The sequence below is a fragment of the Leucoraja erinacea genome, chromosome 3 (genome assembly GCF_028641065.1).
Source record: "Leucoraja erinacea ecotype New England chromosome 3, Leri_hhj_1, whole genome shotgun sequence".
NCBI lineage: Eukaryota > Metazoa > Chordata > Chondrichthyes > Rajiformes > Rajidae > Leucoraja > Leucoraja erinaceus.
The window spans coordinates 29,081,092-29,104,605 of record NC_073379.1 but is presented as its reverse complement, the minus strand read 5'-3'; the positions used below and the strand labels follow the sequence as shown (position 1 = coordinate 29,104,605).

The window sequence follows — 23,514 nt, the reverse complement described above, 5'->3', positions numbered from 1 at the left end:
ACTAATGCTGTTGCCCCAGCAGACAACAGCTAGAAAATAACACTTGCAACCACAGTGTTGTAAAACATGTGCAGCATATCACTACATACATTGAAGGATTTGAGCCTTCTGAGGAAAAAGAGTCTGCTCTGGCCTTTTTTGTAGAGGGAGTCAGAGTTGACAGACCAGTCCAGTTTGTTATCAAGGTGCACTCCAAGGTATTTATATGTCTGCACCACCTCAGTGTCAGCCCCAGCAGCGTTGACCGGCTGAAGGGGGAGCTTGGACCTGCCAAAGTTAACCACCATCTCTTTAGTCTTAGTTGTGTTCAACGTAGGCTGTAATAGAGTCTGCATGGGCATAAACTGAAATCTAAAACTGCTGAATGTTTCCAGCAAATTCTATTTTTTTTAGGCTCAGATTTCCAGCATCTGCATTTGATATTTCCTCCTAAACTGACTCAACTGTAGCAATTCAAACCAAAGTATCCAGCCTTTTGCTAACCCAAGAAATATACTTGGGTCCCAGGCTAATGGATGTGGCCATGGAAAGTATGAACCAACAGAAGGTAGAGCCAAGGACCAATAAAAACAGGAACCAAATCCTGGAAAAAGGCAAGGCCAAGAGAATTGGCGGGAATGCCTAAGTCAAATGACAAATTATCATCACAGAGTCATTAATGCTGGACACAGAATTATAGACGATGACTCACCAATTATATCAAAAGGCAGGTAATTTATTAATTAATCTACAGGGAGCCGGCCCAGTCTGATCTGGCAGAGCCTGAAGAATAAAAAATATTCACAACCTACTTAGTCAGGTCCCATCAGGCATGGGATTGGGTAGCTAGGCTATTATAGATAACATGAATGAATGAATACTCCTTGCTTGCAGACCCAAGGTATGCAAATAGTCGCCCATAAAGGGCGATTACCAAAGGGTCCCCATTTGCTTTCCCCCTCCCCCACGGCAGTCCCCCCACACTGGGTCCTCCATTGTCCATTGCTCTTTCCCCTCCCACAAAGTGATTGATTGAAGCATCTAACATCTACCAATCCAGACCAAATAAATTGTGACCATCACCGTTATCCTTATAGTGTTGTTAGATTCCTGAATTCACTATTACACAGCTATCTGTTCCAATGTGTAGTATATTGTGTTCAATCCCAGACGTTCTGTAAGGGTGCACTATTTTTCTCCACTACGTAACAGAAGCACCTAATAACAAAAAGCAATTAATCACCTATGAATATTAACCATTTGGAAGAGCCACTGGCATCTGATTCCAGTGCACAAAATCAATGACCAAGAGAAACAAACAAGAGACTCCCACTCATGATGCCTTATGGGCCTGTCCCACTGTACGAGGTAATTCAAGAGTTCTCCCAAGTTTCCCCTGATTTGAACTCGGAGAATTACAGTAATAGTCGCTCACAGTTTTTTCACCGAGTTTTAAAATCCGGATTACAAAACATGGGGGGGGATCATCCCCCACCTCTCAAAACAGGGCCCTGGTGAGGCCGCACCTGGAGTATTGGGTGCAATTTTGGTCTCCTAATTTGAGGAAGGGCATTATTGCTATTGAGGGAGTGTAGCGTAGGTTCACCAGGTTAATTCCTGGGATGGCAGGACTGACATATGATGAAAGAATGGGTCAACTCGACTTGTATTCACTGGAATTTAGAAGGATGAGAAGGTATCTTATAGAAACATATAAAAACCTTAAAGGATTGGACAGGCTAGATGCAGGAAAAATGTTTCCGAAGTTGGAGGAGTCCAGACCAGGGGTCACATTTTAAGAATAAGGGATAGGCTATTTTCGACTGAGATGAGGAAAAATCTTTTCACCCAGAGAGTTGAGAATCTGTGGAACTCTCTGCCACAGAAGTCAGTGGAGGGCAATTCACTGGATATTTATAAGAGAGAGTTAGATTAAGCTCTTCGTGCTAAAGGAATCAAGGAATATGGGGAAAAAGCAGGAATGGGGTACCGATTTTAGATGATCAGCCATAATCATAATGAATGGCAGTGCTGGCTCGAAGGGCCAAATGGCCAACTCCTGCACCTATTTTTCTATGTTTCTAATTGCATGGAGTAAATAAATTAAATATATTTGAAGTTCGCCACTGTCTGATGTCATGCTTCTAATAGTGACATATTCTTTACATTCACATTGGCAATCCTTGCTAATTTGTCAATTTGACTAATTACTTACTCAAACCGACCTTTATGCCAAGATAATAACACACCGTCATTATTGACAATCTATATGAACCTCTTAATCTGGTGCCAAGACAATAATCTCCCCCTCAATGTCAGCAAGAAATTAGATTATGATCGACTTCAGGAAGCAAAGCAGTACATGTTGATAGCGCTGGTAGAGATGGCTGTAAGCTTCAGGTTCTTAAAAATAAATATCACCAGCAACATGTCTTGGACCAGCCACATCAAAGCTATAGCCATGATAGCACACCAAAGACTCTGCCTCATAGGAAGATTTAGGAAGTATGGCATGTCCCCAACAATCCTCCCCAACTTCTACAGATGCACTGTGAAAAGGATTTTATTGGGATGCATCACAGCCTGGTATGAGAACAGCTCTCTCCAAGACCACAGAAATTGTAGAGTTGTAGCCCAGATCACCACACAAACCAACGTCCTTTCCGTTGACTCCATCTACACTTCATGCTGCCTTGGCAAGGCCATCAGCATAATCGCAGAGCAGTCTCATCCTCTCCCTTCAGGCAAGTGGCACAGAAATTTGAAAACACATACCTCCAAATTGAGGGACAGTTTCTTCCCAGCTGTAATCAGGCAACTAAACTGTCCTCTCATCAGCTAGAGTGTGGTGCTGACCTGTTATCTCATTGGAGACCTTTGAACTATCTTTATTTGGACTTTATCTTGCACTAAATGTTGTACCCTTTATCTGTACACGGTGGACAACTTGATTGTAATCACGTATAGTCTTATCTCTAACTGGATAGCAGGCAAACAAAAGCTATTCACTGTACCTCAGTACAAGTGACAAGAGTAAACTAAACTATTGTTTCTGCATGTGTATATGTAATAAGAACAATATAAAGATTATCCACCTTGGATAGGCCAGTTTTTTTATAACTGGTGAAAAAGCACAAATCTCTTTTGATGCTTTGCGGCAGTGTGTCAGACATGTCCCTCTGTGACCCAGACCGGGTCAATGCAGTGCAGAAGCACTATCACTGCCTTGGTGCATCATTTTATTTTTGCCTTAAGCCATTTACTGAGACATCAATTATTTACATTGCCTACAAGGCCAGAAGGATTGGCCAGGTGGGAGATTGGCGTGTGGGGGATGATGCATAAAGAAAGGTAGGCAATCTTTTATTCCACAGATCGATCCTCCGCACCATTGAGACAATCAAATAGTAATCACAAGGAGGAGGATGAAGTTTGTTGTGCTCACTGCAAAGTGTCAGATGGAATGTCTTCTATGGCTGCTGTGAAAACAATGTTTAGTGAAGGTTATTCTGTGCTGCTATTTTACACGTTATAGAAAAACATTAATTCATGAAAACCCACCAAGAGACCGTGGAATGGCCTTTCAGAGACTGACCCCTTGGTCTTGGCCAAATCGGTGGCAGCAATATCTAACATAAAGGAGCAAATATAACAGATCATTATGAAGAGGACTGGGGAGAGCAGAGAGATGGAAGAAGGAGGAAAAGGAGAGAGAGGTAGAGAAAAGAGAATACATTTCTGGGTATTGTGGTGGGGATCCTTCAGCAGTAGTGGGATAGGATTTGGGATGGGATGTCTGACAGCAGGAATCTGGTGAAGATTTTGTAAAACTTGTTTAAAACTCATGCAATACTTTTCCTTCCATTAATATGGGCATTACGTGTTAAAAAAGAACCACTAAATTGTGAATATGTTAATAGTGACCAATTAACAGCTTTGGGCAGGAGAGTTTGGGCTGTACTTATTTCAGTGAGCGAAATCTCAGAGAAGATTGAAATAGACACTTTATACCTTTACAATGAAACTGTGGCTCAACTTTTGCTTCTGCCTTCTTTGTTCCAAACAATTGATTTCTTTCATTTTTCTTCTTTAGTGACACTGCCTAAGGAAGCAAAAGACAGCATGAGAATTTTCAGCAAAAATTTACAAAGGAACAATGTACTCCATGATCTTTCTGATTTGGCAAATTGCACCACATATCAGTCTTCTAGATTGAGGCAGTTTAAACTCGCCTGGATTTAATTTGCAGTATATTGGTGGCTGATATTTACCTTGTCACAAAGCCAGAGTGTGTTACAATCACTGCTTTATCACTACATGCTGTGCTTAGTAACATCACAAGGCATGAAGAATGAAGCATGCAGAGGGTCAAAATCATTCAGAGGTTAGATCTTAGAGCAGAAAATTATGCGATTTTGTGGAGTTCAGTTTTACTACTTCCTTTGGTGAGGTGTGAATTTATGATATTTGGACTGAACAGCCCACTTACCATGATCACTTTGTACGTTTAGGAATTTCTAATACGTAACAGGCTCAACTGAGTTAAGTTTTGTATTAGTTAAATTCCTATAAAAATGAAAACCCCGTTAGCAATTATTATATTTCCAATGATACTTTGAGCTGGTTCAACATTCATTAAATCATAGAGTCTGAAGAAGGGTTTCGGCCCGAAACGTCGCCTATTTCCTTCGCTCCATAGATGCTGCTGCACCCGCTGAGTTTCTCCAGCATTTTTGTGTACCATTAAATCATAGAACTGCGGCAGCACTGAAGGAGGCCATTCAGCCCACAGTGACGGTGCCAACAGCAACTGACTGATTCTAACTCCAGTCCTCCTCTATAATCTTGCACATTTTTCCTCACTGTACATTTGATCACAGTGGAAAATTCCTTCACCACATCTGCAGACTGTTCATTTCAGATTCCAATGACAGGCTGTGTGGAAATGTTTCCACCATCACTAGTAATTTTACTTTACAGTTGTGAACTCTAGCCCTCAACTCCTTCATGGAAGAAAACATTGTCCAACTCTGACTATCTCCATCGTTGTTTTATGTACTGACAGATCACCCCTCAGTCTTCTCTTCTCCAAAGAAAACAGACCTACCTCTCCAATCTACCCTTGTAACTGTAGTCCCTCATCTCAGGATTTCTCTGGACTATCGCCAATGCCTCCCACGATTTTTTTTCATATAAAAGGAACCAGTGCTTTATAAAGGTTTGACTTTCCTGTTATTATACGATGCAATTATCGATAGTCCAGAACTATTTTAACCTTATTAACTGCTTTTTCAACCTCCCGACCACTTTCAATGGCATGCACACCCATATCCCCAGGATTTTCTGTTCCTGCTTTCCTTTTAGAATGATATCCTTTATTCAACGTTTCCTCATTCTTTCCCCCCAAAATGCATTATCTCACATTTCTCCACATAATTAGGATTTCATGGGTATTCACCTTGAACTTGGTGATAATCTATGGAGAACTGTACTCTGGTCAAAATGACAAAACAAAAAATTCTTGAGGCATTTTGCAAGTATAAGTTTTCTTTGAAGACAAGTTGCAAATGCAGAATATTCAGTTCAGTACATGCAAATATTACTTGGTTCTCAAATAATGTCATGGTGCCTGCATCTTGATTGCTGCGTAATAATTCACCCTGATAAATCACTTATTAGAGCAAGGGTAGGCATGTATTTTTCAAACAGCTCACATGCACAGTATTGATACACTCTTTAAAGCAATATACCAGTAGCATCTACCAGCCACTCAAGTACAGACCAGCTTCTGATGTAATTTTCTCTTGGCTATTTGAAAGTACATATCTTTGATAGAGATGTAGTTCTCTGGAGGATTCTGTGTAAATAACAGCAGCAGAGAAAAAATAACTTCATATTTTTTATCCATTTTCCATTTTAGAATTGTGTTCAAGTTTCTAAGGTCAAGAAAGGACCAAAATTCCCCCGTGCTCCAGGAGAGCTAAAACAGCAGCATTATAACCTGTTCCTTTTGGTTGTGTCATCACCTTGATAGCTAAAGAGAATAATAAACCTATTTGGTTTAAACAATGCACACTCGGGGGATATTTTTCTTATCCCCCAAATGTTATCTGATCCTATGCCCTTGAACCTGGAGAAGATTTCCTCAAAATCCAGAATACACCCTTGGTCAAAGCTCTCTATGACTAAGGCATCAGTGGCAGTGTTCACAGACAGACTTTCTTATATGACATGGTTAAAAATTACAAATTCAGGTCTTGTCTTAGTCTGCCTTAGTCTGTCAGGCAGAACAGTGCTTTTACCTCCTGAAAATGACCTGACTCTCTTATGTTTCAGGTGGCCCAATATCTAACTATATAAGTCATGATGATAGCACTTCCCCGTCATCTGATCCAGAAATTTTGGATTTTTCTTGTGTTTCACCAATCAAATCCAGTGAGGACAATTTAAACATACGACAAGAGGACACCAGATAAAACTAATTGTACAATAAAATTAAGTGATGAACATAGTTGGTTTCTTAAACAATGGGCTACTAAATAAAATTTGAAATTTACAAATTGAAAACTTTGCATCATATTAGAATCGATCGGAGCTTTACAAGCCTATTTAAAAACCTGGCAGTCATCCTTTAGAATGCTGGCCTTCTTTCATCAGGGCATTAAATACAAGAGCAGGGAGGTTATGCTACATCTTTATAAGACACTGGTCAAATGTCAACTGGAGTATTGTGTGCAGTTCTGGTCATCACACAAAAGAAAAGATGTAACAAAAAGTTAACAAAGATGTAACAAAAGATGCTAGTTTATACAAAAGATTGATAGAAAATGCTGGAGGAACCCAGCGGGTCAGGCAGCATCTTTAAAGAAAATGAATAGTTGATGTTTAGGGTCTAGCTCCATCTTTAGACTGATTGTGGGGGCGGGGTAACTGAAAGCAAGAAAAAACCACGACAAATCAGGACCCGCAACAGTTGACCTCAGGCAGGGAGGTTCCCCGATAGGCTGATTGTCGACTGGGAAGGGTGTGATCTTAAGAGGGATATTTTGTTGCAAACTGTGGAACTGGTTAACTGACATTCAGTGGAGGAACGAGAGCAAGGGGAGGGGACAACAACATTCATACCACTGTTTTGTAATCTATCCGAGTGAAAAATGCATGAGGCCTCACTCTGGCAATGGAGGAGGCCCAGGACAGAAAGATCAGTAAGCGAATGGGAAAGGGAGTTAAAATGGTTTGCCACCAGGAGATCCAGTAAGGCCGGCCTTGGCGGACCGAGAGTAAGTATTCAGTGAAACGGTTGCCGAATCTACGCTTTGTCTCGCCAATGTTCAGGAGCCCATAACAGGAACAACGGGTGCAGTAGATGAGATTAGATGAAGTGCATGTGAACCTTTATTTCACCTGAAAGAATTGTTGGTGTCTCTGGATGGACTCGAGGAAGAAGGTAGGACAGGTTGCATCTCCTGCAGTTGCAGCGTACCAGGGGAGGGGGTGGTTTGGGTGGGAAGGGATGAGTGAACCAAGGAGTTGGAGTGAACCCATTGAGTTACTCCAGCAATTTGTATCTATCCTTTGAGGAAAGATATGATGGTGATGAAGAGGATCCAGAGGAAATTCACAAGGATGCTGGCAGGGATGGAGTGTTCAGATATGAAAACAGACTTTCTAAAATTGTATGAATGCATGTTGCTTCAACCTTTCATGAAATCTCAATAGTAAATGCATTTATTTTTGGTCGATTGCAAACATTTCATTAATGGTCATGAACTGGGTTGAATCTTCATATGTAATCTAAAATGACGCCTTGTTGCAATGATTCTTCTAATCAAAAAATTCCATCTTTTCTGTTCTGCACAGCATGAAAAATGTGATAAGCAGAAAGTATGTAAAATGTGAATCAACTTTAGAAAAAAATACTCACTTGTATGGTGTGAGTGTATATACAGGTGCACAACCTTTTATCCGAAAGCCTTGGGACCAGATACTTGTCGGATTTCGGACATTTTCGGATTTCCGAATGGAAGATTTTTAGCGTAGATTAGGTAGGTAGCGCGGGCGGCTTGAAAAGTCTGGAGCGACTGCCTCCTCCCCGGAGACCGGGGAATCATTGTAAATCATTGCATAAATGTTAGTCAGTTTCGTTTGGAGGGATTTTATGTGGTGGTGGTGGGGTGGGTGGGTGAAGGGGGAAACTTTAATTCTTAGTCCCCTACCTGGTCGACGACTCCCAACATCGCGGAGCTGGGGGCTCCGTCCGGCCGCGGGCGGCGCCGGTTGTAGTTCCGACCCCGGCAAGTCTACCCCTGGCTGCGAGGCGCTCCAAATCCATCACCGCCTGCAGCCCCAGCTCCGCGAATGTTGGGAGAAGGCGGCCTCCGCGCCCTGGAGCTTACCGCACAGCGACCCGGTAAGGCATTGCCCGCTTCCTGCTGGTATCCCAGCGCTGCGACGCGGCCGACTCCCAACATTTGCGGAGCTGGGGTGGGGGGCGTCCGGCCGCGGGCGGCGCTGGATTTGGAGCGCCTCACAGCCAGGGGTAGAGTTGCCGGGTTCGGAGCTACAACCGGCGCCGCCCGCGGTTGGACGCCCGCAGCCTCAGCTGGGAGTTGGTGGCCACAGCGCTGCGGAGCTTACTGCACGGCGACCCGGTAAGGCATTGACCGCTCCCCGCCTCTCCGACCAGGTAGGGGACTAAGAATTAAAGTTTACCCCTTCACCCCCCCTTCACATAAAAGCCCTCCAAACTAACTGACTAACATTTAAGCAATGATTTACAGATGTTTAAGTGTCTCCCCGGTCTCCGGGGAGGAGGCAGCCGCTACAGTAGTACAGACCTGGGTTGACCGTGGGTCGTTTCGGGTCAAGTTTGGCACCAAACGCGAGCTTTGGTGTGCAGACGACATCCTGGAAAAAATGGCCGGTTTTCGGAGTTTTTCGGTTTCCGGAACACCGGATAAAAGGTTGTGCACCTGTAGTTCAGTTGTTCATTCATTCAACTGTGGCGCCATCCGGTGGTTAGGCCACTTATTATGCGAACCTTCGATAGTCGTGGGGTAGGGTCACGTGATTGTGTTATGGCGGGAAGGAGTTGTCATGAGGTATATGGGTGTGCCCTAGTATATATATGAATGCCGAGTCAACCTTCCCCCATTTGCATCTGTGTTGTTCTCTTTGCTTTGACAATAAAGATCTCTTTCATTCACCACGCGTGACTTGCTTATTCGCCCGCCATATTGGTGACTCTGACGATCCAAAAAGGTCATTTTTGATTTAAACGATGTATACAGCCAACAATCAACCTTAACAGCCAGAGATTGCTAGCAAACCAGCCCAGCAGAATGCTCTCCCTCAAGCTGCCCGCGTTCTTGACATCGCAGCCCCAAATGTGGCTCTAGCAATCCGAGGCCCAGTTTCACGTTTGACGCATCATGGCTGATGACACTCAGTACTACTATGTGGTCGGTGTGTTGGATCAGGAGACGGCCGGTCACCTGGTCCTTTACCTAAAATGTGGATCAGGTCAAATACGAGGGCCTCAAAGCGCTGCTCTTGCAGACATTTGGGTTCAGCAGCTGGGACCACGCAGCGCAGCTCATGCACATGGGCGGCCTCTGCGATCGCAAGCCGTCGGTGTTCATGAGCGAGATGCTCACCCTCATGGATGGTCATCAGCCCTGCCTGCTCTTTGAACATGCCTTCTTGGAATAGATGCCGGACGACATCCGCCTCCTTCTCGCCGGTGAAGATTTCGCAGACCCCCTGCAGCTAGCGGAACGTGCGGACGAGCTGTGGCAAGCCAAGCAGCAGGGCGATGACTCGATTGATCAAGTGTCGGCAATGCCTTGGAAGGCCCAGAAACCAGGCCCTGCATCCAACGGGGGTTCGGCTGCGCCACCTGTCTCGAACGACCATGGTAAGGGGAAGTGGTGTTAATATCACCAGCGCTGGTGTCCCGCAGCCAATCAGTGCCGCCCGCCCTGCTTGTATCCGGGAAATGCCGGGGCCGGGCGGCAGTAGTCGCTGTGGCGGTCGGCCTGAAACATCGCCTCTTTGCTTGGGATCGACACTCGGGACGACGGTTCCTGCTTGATACGGGCGCAGAGTTTAGCATTTTGCCCCCGTTGGGGGTCGACACTCGTTCTGGCAAGCGGGGGCCCTCTCTGACTGCAGTCAACGGCAGCTCCATACGGACGTATGGGGTTCGCACGATCTTGCTCATCTTTGACCTCTGCCATTTTACCTGGACTTTTACGGTGGCTGACCTCTCCCAACCGTTGCTGGGCGCAGATTTCCTCCGGGCCCAATCCCTGTTGGTAGATGAGCCGGGGCAATGCCTCGTTCATGCTGCAACATTGGAACCGATCTCCTTATGCCCCACAGCATCTGCTACGCCTCGCAGCGACCCGTTGTTTTCCAATGGACAATATTTACTCACAAATACTGGTGGACCTCCTGGATATTCTGACTCCATAATTCCATTCCCAAGCATGGCGTAGTGCATCACATCCTCACCTCAGGCCCACCGCTCCACGCACGGGCGTGCCGACTTCCTCCCAACAAGCTCCATATCGCCAAGGCGGAGTTCCGACAAAAGGAGGCCTGGGGGAATTGTACGGCGCTCTAACAGTCCGTGGCGTCCGTCTTCACATGGTGCTAAGGCGTCCGGTGGTTGGCGGCATTGCAAGGATTATCGCCGCCTCGATAACGACACGACCGCAGACCGCAGACTCAATCGCGCACATTCAGGACTTTTCTGCCCTTCTAGCTGGTGCCCGTTTCTTCTCCAAGGTTGACCTGATGCGGGGCTGCCATCAGATCCCCGTACACCCGGAAGACGTGCCCTAGACGGCTATTATTACTCCTTTTGGGATTTTCAAATTCCTGTGAATGCCTTTTGGCCTGAAGAATGCCGCGCAGGCTTTTCAGTGCCTGATGGACACGGAGAGTCGCGGCCAGGAATTTCTGTTCATTTATTTGGACGATATTCTCGTTGCCAGTCGCCCTCGTCAGGAGCATTGTGCGCACCTCCGCCTGCTTTGCCAGCGGCTCAGCGAGCACGACCTGGCCATCAACCTGGATAAATGTCGGTTCGGCCTCAGTTCCATCGATTTCCTGGGCCATCGCGTTACTCAGCATGATGCGATCCCGCTCCCGGGCAAGGTGGCGGCTATCCGATGGTTTCCGCGACCGTCCACGGTGGTGCGGGGGCTCCAGGAGTTCATGGGTATGGTGACCTTTTACCACCGGTTCCTGCCCGCGGCGGCTCGGATCATGTGGCCGTTGATCCAGTTTCTAGCTGGCAAGCAGCGGGACATAGCATGGAACTCCGAAGCCGTTGCCGCTTTCGATGGGTCCAAGGAGGTGCTGGCCTGGACCGCTTTGACGGTGGACGCCTCTGACTCTGTTGTGGGGGGCGTGTTCAATGGTCGGTGCTGGCAGCCTCTGGACTTTTTCAGCCAGCAACTCAAGTTTGCAGCGCCTTCGACCGGGAGCTCCGAGCGTCATACCTGGCGGTGAGACACTTTCGTTATTTCCTGGAAGACCGGGATTTTACCGCCTTTACGGAACATAACCTCTACCCTTTGCCTTTGCGAAGGTGTCGGATCCCTGGTCTGCTTGGCAGCAGCGTCAGTTGGTGCACATCTCAGAGTTTACGACCAGCATCCGCCACATCGAGGGTAAAAACAACTGGGTTGCCCACACGTTGTCGCGGCCTGCCACAGATGCGGTACTGGATGTCGCTCCAGGTATTGACTTTTCCTCCTTGGCGGCTGTTTAACTGGAGGATGCCAAGATGCCCGCCTACCGCACTGCCATCTCCAGACTGGTGTTAGAGTGCGTGCCATTTGACCCAGCTGGTACCACTGTCCAGTGCGATGTCTCCACTGGTCATCCGCGGCCCATCGTTCCGGCCGCCTGGCTCCAGCGGGTGTTCGTCATTGTCCACGGGTTGGCGCACCCTTCCATCCAGGCGACGATTGCGTTGGTCGCGGCCGAGATTCAGATTCAGATTCAAACTTTAATGTCATTGTGCAGTGTACAGTACAGAGACAACGAAATGCAGTTAGCATCTCCCTAGAAGACGACATAGAATATGAGCAATAAATAAATATATTTACCTGCATAGTCATAGTAGTGCAATTTTTAAAAAAAATTTCCTTGTGGAAGGAGTGTCCGGGGGGGGGGGATGATTGGCAATCATCGAGGTACAGTGTTGAGTAATGTAACAGCTGCAGGGAAGAAGCTGTTCCTGGACCTGTTGGTCCGGCAACGGAGAGACCTGTAGCGCCTCCTGGATGGTAGGAGGGTAAACAGTCTGTGGTTGGGGTGAGAGCAGTCCTTGACGATGCTGAGCGCCCTTCGCAGACATGTTCGCTGAACCCCAGATCATGTGGCATGGCTTGCGAAAGCAGGTCGGTAACTGGGCCTGGGAGTGCGTTCCCTGCCAGATGTCTAAGGTCCAACGTCACCCTGGGCACCTATTCAGGAATTTGCCGTGGCTTATCAGCAGTTCAACCACGTTCATGTGGATATTGTGGGTCCGTTGCCCCTGTTCCAGGGTGTCATGCATCTCTTTACGGTGGTGGAAGCTGTCCCGCTGACCAACACTTCCGCAGCGACGTGTGCCCGTACTCTTGCTGCCCATTGGATGGCTCGTTTCGGGGTGCCGGTGGACATCTCTTCGGACCGGAGGGCTCAGTTCACCTCCGAGTTGTGGTTGGGTATGGCACACCTGTTGGCGCTTCAGTTTCACCGCCATCTGAACGCCGCCCTCAAGGCACGGCTCATTATGGATGGACGAGTTACCATGGGTGTTGCTGGGGGCCCGCACTGCCCCGAAGAAGGACTTGGCTTCCTCTTCTGCAGAGTTGGTGCATGGGGCTCCGCTTACGGTTCCAGGGGATTTTGTTCTGGCGACGCGTGGGTTATAAGTGCCGCCCTCCTCTGTGTTGGTCTGTTTATGGGAGAAAGTGGACACGCTTGCTCTCGCCATGGGGTGGTGCCTTCCCACATTCCATCTGTTCTCCAGGACTGTTCCTTTGTGTTTCTGCACCATGATGCGCATCGCACGCGGCCGTATCAGGGGCTATTCTGGGTGCTGCAGTGGGGACTTCCAACTTTTGTTTTTGGACATGGGGGACGGTGGGGGGGGGAGTCCATGTGAGACTGTTTTGGTGGTTCGGTTGAAGCCTGCCCATGTCCATCTGAGTCAACCTGTGTTGGTGACCCTGCCTCATCTTCGGGGGATTCCGCGGACCCGCCCGCTTCCGCCTTCACCTTCCTCGGGGGCGTACCCCTGTGGGGGGAGATGTGTGCACAACGTCCAGCCGCCTCGTTCGTCTGCCCTTTCGGTTTCGTGCCTCCGGTTCTGGGGGGAGGGGGGGGGGGGCGTGGAGGGCCCGGTGGTTAGGCCACTTACTATGCGAACCCTTGGCAGTCGGGGGTAGGGTCACGTGACTGGGTTATGGCGGGAAGGAGCTGTCACGAGGTATATGGCTGTGCCTGAGTATATATAATGAACCCCGGGTCAACCTTCCCCAATATGCGTGTGTGTTGTTCTCTTTGCTTTGACAATAAAGATCTCTTTGATTCACCACGTGTGGCTTGCTTATTCGCCCGCCATACAACATTGAATAAAGTAAAACTCACTCTAACTGAAACACTTCAATGCTGCTTTACATTGATCAGTTTACAAACAAATGCATAAACTTTTTATAAAGTTTACAAATACACATTCTGTACTTGAGAATATTTTATAATGATGATGCTTCATAGAGTCATAGATGAATAGTGTGGAAACAGGCCCTTTGGACCCAAATTGCCCACACCGGCCTACAATGTCCCAGCTATCCCAGTCCCACTTGCCTGCGTTTGATCCATAACCCTCCAAACCTGTCCTATCAATGTACCTGCCAAACTGTTTCTTAAACGATGGGATAGTCCCATCGTTAGAAATTTTTGCAAAGTCATTAAAAAGAAATATCTGAAATATCACATTTACATAAGTATTCAGACCCTTTTCTCAGTACTTTGCTGAGGCACCTTTGGAAGCGATTACAGCCTCAAGTATTCTTAGGTATGACACTACAAGCTTGGCACACCTGTATTTATGTAATTTCTTCCATTCTTCTCTGCAGATCCTCTCAAGCTGTCAGGTTGGATGGGGGAACGTCAATGCTCAACTCTTTTCAGGTCCCTCCAGAGATGTTCGATCGGATTCATGGTATGTTAGCATTCATAGCAAAAGGATTTGAGTATAGGAGCAGGGAGATTCTACTGCAGTTGTACAGGGTCTTGGTGAGACCACACCTGGAGTATTGCGTACAGTTTTGGTCTCCAAATCTGAGGAAGGACATTATTGCCATAGAGGGAGTGCAGAGAAGGTTCACTAGCCTGATTCCTGGGATGTCAGGACTGTCTTATGAAGAAAGACTGGATAGACTTGGTTCATACTCTCTAGAATTTAGGAGATTGAGAGGGGATCTTATAGAAACTTACAAAATTCTTAAGGGGTTGGACAGGCTAGATGCAGGAAGATTGCTCCCGATGTTGGGGAAGTCCAGGACAAGGGGTCACAGCTTAAGGATAAGGGGGAAATCCTTTAAAACCGAGATGAAAAGAACTTTTTTCACACAGAGTGGTGAATCTCTGGAACTCTCTGCCACAGAGGGTAGTTGAGGCCAGTTCATTGGCTATATTTAAGAGGGAGTTAGATGTGGCCCTTGTGGCTAAGGGGATCAGAGGGTATGGAGAGAAGGCAGGTATGGGATACTGAGTTGGATGATCAGCCATGATCATATTGGATGGCGGTGCAGGCTCGAAGGGCCGAATGGCCTACTCCTGCACCTAATTTCTATGTTTCTATCTGCCCACTACTGTGAGCATGGATATCTATGCACTAGAGGCTAGTCTTCAGATGTCTTGGTTCTTCTTGTCATTGGATCAAGACCTTACCCTGTGAAGCCCTGCACACAGCTAATGTGCAACAACAACTACTCAATTTCAAAATAAATCTTGCACAGACAACTCCCACTTCAAAATCTGAAGTTCAGGACCTGAAATGTTCGGACACTCATGGATAATCACAATATTGAGAGACATGAATTCTGCTCTGTTATTGTGTCTCAGGAAATCAGGCACTTTGACGCTGACATCACTGGGTAGTGAAATACAATGGGAGATGTTTTGTTTAAATAATAAGGTAGCGAGGCCACCTTCTTCAGGTAGGTCAAACCAAAAAAGGAATGCTACTTTCATGGAATGAGTTTTGCCATCAACAATGTGCTAACCCAGTATTTAGCAACTATGCTACAGCCAAGGAGGATCTCTCTCCTTCATTTGCAAGAATCCTGCTCCCCATTGCAGAGGGAAACTAATCTTCCTTGATGACTTCAAAGGTAAAGTGGAAATGATGCTAACCTCTGGCAAGTAATGATTAGCACGGAAGAGGTAGGGAATGCTAACTCCAAAACATCCCTTTTCTGACTGTGGTTAGAGTATAGTCTTGTCATAAAAAACAATCTGCCCCACCAGAAGGGCAAGAACAAGACCTCATGAAACACCTTCAGTCCAGTATCACACTGCCATCTGCTAGATTGTGTTATTGGCTGAGTGAGAGACCGCAGATCTACACAGAGATCTGTGTTGCCCAATTCCCTCTATAATCTTCATCAACAGAGCCCCTATAGCGGGCCACACATTGTGAATCAAAAGTGATCTTTATTAAGGAATGTCGATGGGGGAAAGGGGAGGATGGGGGAGCTGGTTTGTGTGATGGACTGGGCAGCATCCACAACTCTGCAATTTCTTGCAATTTTGGGCAGAGCTTTTGCCAAACCAAGCTGTGATGCATATCAATATGCATTTCTGCAGATGCATTGCAGAAAGCATCCAATCAGGCTTCAGTCCTGATCTCCAAACATACTTCTTTGTGGCACTTGCCCATTTTTAAATCTTTCTTTCTTTGTAGCTGGCACATTATATTCTGCACTCTGGTTATATTTCTCTTTGCACTACTTGGTGTACTTGTGTATGCTTTAATTGTACTATAATATCACGGAATGATAGCACGCTAAACAGTTTTTCACCATTATGTCAATAATAAACAAAAGCCAATACCGATACTAATAGATGGTGCTTCTAATGATACGTGCATCCCGACCCCTCAATTCTGCCATGCCATTTGGAAAAAATAAATTTTCCAATAATATTTGACTTACCTTAGGAAATATTTGACCTACCTTAGGAAATAGGCTTATTTTAACTTGCAGACAAGAGTGAGGAGCAAGAGAACAAACATAATGCCTCTGAGAGGATAGAGTATAAAAAATAATAGATGACACAAATTGCTGTTAACTGAGAGAGGTGGTAAATGGCAGTGAAGCCGTCTGGAACAGGTGCAAACAGAAAAACAGAGGAGCAAGAAACAAACACAAATAATCATGCTGGAACTGTGAAATTGGGAACATAGGGCAGATGCAGAAAATCTGAAATTAGAGAACGAATATCAATGCACTTAAAGTATTAGCCCTCTTCCATTTACCTCTGTTTAAATATGCACTGCCGCAATCCATCTGGTCCATTTTTTTCAGCCTTTGTAGGTTTAATTAGTTTTTCAATGATCTCCACCTTTTCTAAAATGCCTTTGAGCCTTTTTTGATCTCTCTGTTGGCCAGGTTTATCTTGCAAAATAAGCATTTAAATATCTGTTCCATATTTCTTTCACTGTTACTTTTTTTTTTGTATAGGTCTCCTTGTGATCTTACCCATATCATTTTTCTCTTAGTTACTTATTTAAACAATGTATTATTTTTAGATATAAAATGCTGGAGTAACTCAGCGGGACAGGCAGTATCTCTGGAGAGAAGCAATGGGTGACTTTTCGGGTCGAGGCCCTTCCTCAGACTGAGTCAGGGGAGGGGAGCTACAGAAATAAGGAAGTGTAAGGTGTGAGAACAAGACATCAAAGGGGTAGAGAATCAAGGAAAATGTGGAATAGATCATTGTAAGCTTGGAGAAGGTAACAACAAAGCAAACAGAGATAAAATGTAATCAGGGACACATTACTATTTTTATCTATATTTCTCAAAAAATGTATTTGTCTTCCTCAGATGTTAGAATATATCAATTAATATATTAAGAAACAACATACTACTGAGAATACTACTGAGAACTATGAATGAAAAAGAATCAAAAACGTAAAAATAATAATTTTCTGAACAAGTGCAGGATGCGGCTACCAATATCCCACTTTCTACCAATGTGCCCACAATGTACACTGCATCAAAACTTTGATTAAAGTCACATACTCCAAAACAAATGGTAGATATTTACAATTGATCAGATATTCAAAATAAAAGCAGTGTCACATTTAAGATATCATCAATCTGAGAAGAATGGTCAACAATATCCAGTTCTACACCTAATACACCAATTTACGCAGCCACAGGTAATTATATTGCAACAGTTGTAGGTTTTCATTTTTAAACTATCAACGCAATATCAGGAAATGTGTTGATTTTCAAATGCGTTGATCTTCCCCACAGCTTGATCATTTTAAGATGTATATAATGCGATGTAAAAAGCTGTTGTTCATTTCTCTAAGGTATCCACTGTACAACTAATTTTGAATTATTTTGAATAAAATGAATAAAACTGCAGACACTGGAAATCTAAAATACAAAATGCTGGAAACAGCAGGTCAGGCATCAGTTTTTCTCTCTCCATTAGTTCAGCCTGACCTTCTGGGCATGTCCCAAATCCCAGCATTTCACAACAGTTTATGCTTCTTTGTTGTATTATCATATTCAACCTGCCCCCAGGTTAACCTATTGACTGCTGTACCTCTACAAGTCATCCCCATGGCAACGCGACCATCACCATGTTACAGATGTCCCTTTGTCCTTTCAATCCTCCTTTCCCCTCCACCTACTTTTCTGCAACTTAAAATTTGTTATTTCCCCTGGTTCGTACTTCAATTTGAAACATTAACTCTATCTCTGCAGCTGTAATTGAACCTCAAGTATTTCCAATATATTTTTTTTGTTAATTACAAATTGTGCTCTGCAAATCACTATTGCATTAATATCATGTCCCTTTGAAGGCTTATGGTGAATTTTGGAAGTCACAGAATTCTCACTATGCGTTTAGCTTTTATTCTTCATTGCAAGATTTCACTTACTGTATTTCGTGCTGTTGTTGGAGTAATTTGCCGAGCAGTCTTCACTATCAATTCTCCCAAACTCTCAGCAGCAGTCTCTTCAGAGTCACTAGCATAGAAATACAGTTGGAAAATGTGTTTTAATTGTACAACAGTTAAGAGTTTTAATCTTATTGCAAAAAAATGCAACTGTAAATACCCCCTGATTGAAAATTAATAACAGAACACCTCATTTTCAACCATCATTCAATTAACATTAGTTCAATGACTGTGCATAAAACATACATGAAATAATTAGTGTGGATGGTTCTTAATTTAAAGGATGTTAAACAGCTTGTAAGCATCTGGTAGCAAGCTAAAATAGGTCATTCAAAATTTATCTATCTAAATTAAGAGGAAAAAAATCGGTTTCTCCTCCTGGATCGACATGTCACAAGATAACTAAACTGACTTAGCAGGGTTGCCTGGGAATCCTTAGCTGTCAGTGGTGAATATGCAAAGGGCCAGCAAATTAAATCAACCTGCCAAACTGTCAATTTCAAGCCTCATGACTGCATGAAAATGGCATCACGGAAGGAAATCATGCATTGCCTTAGTCTGGATTTCCTGGCATTAATTCAAAAATTCATGCAGTTGGAGCTAATTTCATATGCAAATTTCAGTCAATAATCTTGAAGCAAGACATCCCATGACTATTCAAAAATCTGACAGGATTTTTTTTACCCCTGAATATGAAATTGCCTGTATATGAAATCCAATCTCCATTTGCTTACAGTTTGCATATCTACACTGATCCATCTGCAGGACCAAGTTAATGAAAACTGTACCTGGATCCAGTTATATCTTCCCACCCATCTTTACTGAAGTGCTCAAAGACATTGCTCATCTTCTTGATGGATCGGTTGAGAAGTCTCTGGTACCGTTTCATGGAATTGTTTTTTCTTCTTTTTTTTCTCAGATTATAGGCTGCAGTTTTACATACACAACTTCCAGTGCTGTTTCCCTCTATTGATCCAGTGCTGATTTTGTCAGTCTCAGATTCAAGAGTTTCTTGCAGCCTTTGTATTTTCTGCAGCAACATCTCATTCTCTTTCCTCAAAAGTACCATGTCTGCTATTTCTCTTTTGAGGCAGGAAGATTCCGTGTTTAATTCATCTGTCATCGCAGCCAGCTCATTTCTTTCTGCCTTAATTTGTTGATTTGCCTTCATCAGTTCTTCTATTTCAATAGCTTGGTTTTCTAATTCACTATGAATTTTTTTGGAGGCAGTTTTCAATGAAGCATTGGCCTGTATCAATTCCTCGTTTGTTTCTCTTAAATCTTTGACTTCTCTCTGAATAGTTTTGAGCTTTCTTTCCAAATGGCTAATCTGAAATGAGAAATAAATTACTTTAAGATTAGCTATGAAAAGAACCGCTTCCACACACACCAAAATTCCCCAGTCCCAATTTCCTGACTTCACCGAGTTAACTGATTTCATCAAGGGAGCCAGCAGTGTTGGGATAGGTATCTCTGCCTTAGTGTTGGGAAATTGAAAACATTTGTGTCTTTCTCCTTCTGACTTGTGGGCGTGCATTATGCAGCCATGCAAAAATGAGTGTGGTTGCTAGATTGGAGCAAAACCTCAGGCTGGCCAAATGTACCCGAGAGTATACCAAAAATGCCATTGCTAAACCAGGACAAGAAATCTTGTTGCCAATCATAGATACAAGGCAGTTCAAAAGAATTGATAACAAATACCCAGCTCAAAACTAACAACAAATTTGGCGCTCATCCATTTAGCACAGATTGGCCCAGGTTGCAACACTGGTGATATACCTAGTTCAGCTGTGTAGAACTGATTGGAAGATGACATGTGTGGCATCCTGGATTTTGCCTGAAAAGCCAGAAAGGTTCAGAATGGCTCTGCTCAGCTACACAATTTCAACTCCTCATTCTATTAAATGCCCATAGTTTGCTCCACAGCTGTGAAAAATAGTTATCAGCAAAGGGGAGAGCACATTTAAGACAAGAGTTGAGGATGCAGCAAAATTGCAGAAAAACTAATCGCATTATTGCTCTGCAAACATAGCAGATGGCATGAATGTGAAAGAGTCAAAGAGGAAGAAAATTGTGGTGCAATAAACTCTCCAATAAAGATACCAATGGAAGGATGACATCCTTAATAAATCTTCAACCCGATAGTCTCATTTTGTGAGCTTTTCTGACTTTATTTCATGAACATAAACACATTTTTATCCATGATAGGTGCCCAAACCATACAAAACAGGAATGTATGCAGCCAACAATTAATGTCTGAAGAAAGCTCTCGAATAGAAACGTCACCCATTCCTTCTCTCCAGAGATGCTGCCTGTTCCGCTGAGTTACCCCAGCATTTTGTGTCTACTTTCGATTTAAACCAGCATCTGCAGTTCTTTCTTACACAAGCTTAATGTAAAATGTGTTGTTAAATAAATCTTAATTTTCACCATTCTTGAAAGAACATTACATTTTAAAATCTAGCCCTATTAGTTTAACCTGTGGAAATCTCGTATTCAAAGAATGTTTAAAGGACAATACAGTAAAAACTTGCAACGTACATTTAGAATTAAATATACACACTTTAAAGATGAAAAATATATTCTGACTGATCCCTCATCTCAAATGACTTGTACAATAAAGGCTATAGACTGTAATTCTGCTGCTGTCAACTGTTAATAGCCTATTATACTAAAGAATATAAAGGAAAAGGTGCTAATACATTTCAAGCCCTAGTCTATTAGATATTTTCGTGCCATGCAAAAGCTCAGCACTACAATACATCCAATATCTGACCACTAATTCAGTGTTGTCAGAATTGGACAATGATACATGTTATCATATTATTGTCTCTTTATAAAACAAGTTAAAAATAAAATGCCTGCAGGATTCTTACCCCAGGCAATTGTTCTTGTCTTTTTGAAGTAAAACATGCAACCCTTCTGAAAATAACACTTCTTTTCCCACACTGAAGATGATTAAATGAAATAATCCCTCTGACATCCCTGGACTACAGTACACAAATTATTTCAATTACTTGTTCCTGCTGAAGTCAAATGAATATGAGCATTTCCTGTGCTGTACATTATTATATTTAACATGATGTTTGTCATTCTGTAATAATGCGATGACAGCTTTCATTACCTGACCATATGGCACTTGTTACAACACACACAACAGCATCATCTCTAAATTATTGCCTGTAAGTTAATACACGACTTACAAACAAACACCAACAGCACCTAGCTTCCATTTACAGAGATCACCAGCATTGTGAGGGTACATTTGGATTTCCTATTAAACACTGGACGAAAAGTGAAAAACCAAATATGTCTGGCACTCATGTTGTTTGCCATGGGTTGTAAAGCTACTTTGCTACTGTGGAACAAGAACTTAAGGGTCTGTCCCACTTAGGCAATTTTTTTGGCGACTGCTGGCGACTGTCACTTACGACAATGTCTACGACAGGCTACGACAACCTACCACCTAGTCGACGTCAATCTACGGACAACCAGCGACCCATTAGGACGTCCACCTACGACAACATACAACCACACAGGAGACAATCAAAGTCAAACTACATCCACCCGCGACAAGCTACAACAGGCAACGACCCTGTTGGCGTCAACTGAAGACAACAAGACAATTCAGTCGCCAGAACCTGTCGCTGGTTGACGTAGGTAGTCGCCAATGGAATTCACCAAAGTCAGCACCCGGCGACAACCAACAACACCTGGCGACAACCGGGGTCCTTTTATCGGTGCTCCATTGAGAGCATACTAACATACTGTGTATGCGTATGGTACACCAGCTGCATAGCGGCTCAAAGGAAAGCGCTCCAGAGGGCCATTGACAACGCCCAGAGGATTGTCGGCTGCCCTCTCCTTACCTTGGAGGACTTACACAGTTCCCGCTGCATCAAAAAATCCCAGAGTATTATAAAGGACATTTCCCACCCCGGACACTCCCTGTTTGAACTGTTGCCGTCAGGCAGACGGTACAGATCTACAAGGACAAGGAAAAAAAGACTTAAAAACAGTTTTTACCCCACTGCTATAAAGGCACTAAATGTAGCCGCCAAGGAACGCAGGGGCGATACATACTAAGGGACTGTGGTACACTGTGAAATCGACAGAAGGATGGAGGGTTGGGTGTTTATGCGTGCTATTTTCATGATATTTATTTTAGTTGTTTATCTTTTAATATTTTACCTTGTATGTAGCGTTAGCTTTTAGAAATGTTTGAATGGTGCACTGACTGGCTGACATTTTTAAATTTCGTTGTACATGGTTCATGTTACAATGACAATAAAGAAACTATTCTATTCTATTCAACAGCACCGACGACAGGAGAAGACAAGCTGCGACAAGCCCACAGTCACTGAAAAGATTTGAACATTTCAAAATCCACGGGCGACTCAGTCCTTAGGCGACTTGAGGAGATTACTCAAGGCCATACAGGCGTCACCCTGCGACCATGTGGCGACAGCCTAATCGCCAGTAGTCACCGAAAAAATCGCCTAAGTGGGACAGGGGCTTTAGACTTACTTAGACTTAGTTCCTCCCACACTGTTGAGTGCATTGGGCAGCAAGCTTTCGCCATTCTGTTCGGTTATGTGCGACGTCTTCCACCCTCGACAGGTTAGCGTCCCGGGCTTCCAAATCCTTCTGGAATGTTCGGCTCCATGTGAGTTTTGGTTGGCCTCTTTTCCTTCTTCCGTCAGGTTGCCATGTCATTGCTATCTTCGGTGCACATTCTGATGACATTCTGAATACATGTCCTGCAAATTCCATCCTCGCAGATCTCCTCGTTTGTGATGTGGTCTCTGTAGCTAGTCTTCAGGATCTTCCTCAAGCAGCGTTGTTGGAATGCATCTAATTTCATATTTACATTGATTTTCCATGTCTCACTGGCATAGAGGGCTGTAGGGAGGACTACGGACTAGAAGAGCCTGACTCTTAGCAGCTTGGATATCCCACCACTAGACCATATTTGCTGCATTCTTCTGAAGACTGATGCAGCTTTACCAATTCGGGAGTTGAACAAGGACACTGTTTTTTAATTATTCTAGTAGTGTGCAGGTTAAAAACATTAGTGCTGATAAATGGATTTACCTTTTCAACATTAAGATATTTGTATTAGATGAATGAGTCCCTCACTGAAGACATGCGGAGGTAGATTATGCGACCAATTTTACTTGAATTGTGATACACGATTTATGTAAAAATCACTTCAATGTCAACAACCACTCCTAGTATGGCATTTCAGGCACCACTTAAACAAAAAACTTGTTCGACACATCTCCTTTAAATTTTGCCCTTCTCACTTTTAGCAATGCCCTCTAATATTTGAC

At 44.1% G+C, this 23,514-nt stretch overlaps 1 protein-coding gene across 8 annotated transcripts in view; it reads right to left on the bottom strand.

Moving 5' to 3' along the window:
- The window catches only part of cntln (centlein, centrosomal protein), a 369,478-nt gene that overhangs the window by 153,610 nt on the left and 192,354 nt on the right, over positions 1–23,514 (bottom strand). For all 8 annotated transcript variants that reach the window (XM_055632370.1, XM_055632366.1, XM_055632367.1 and 5 more), the window contains 3 exons: positions 18,970–19,511; positions 18,164–18,251; positions 3,991–4,081 (listed from right to left, as the gene is read on the bottom strand). In XM_055632370.1, the coding sequence (XP_055488345.1) occupies positions 3,991–4,081; positions 18,164–18,251; positions 18,970–19,511 (721 nt within the window). The remainder of the gene's footprint in view (positions 1–3,990; positions 4,082–18,163; positions 18,252–18,969; positions 19,512–23,514) is intronic.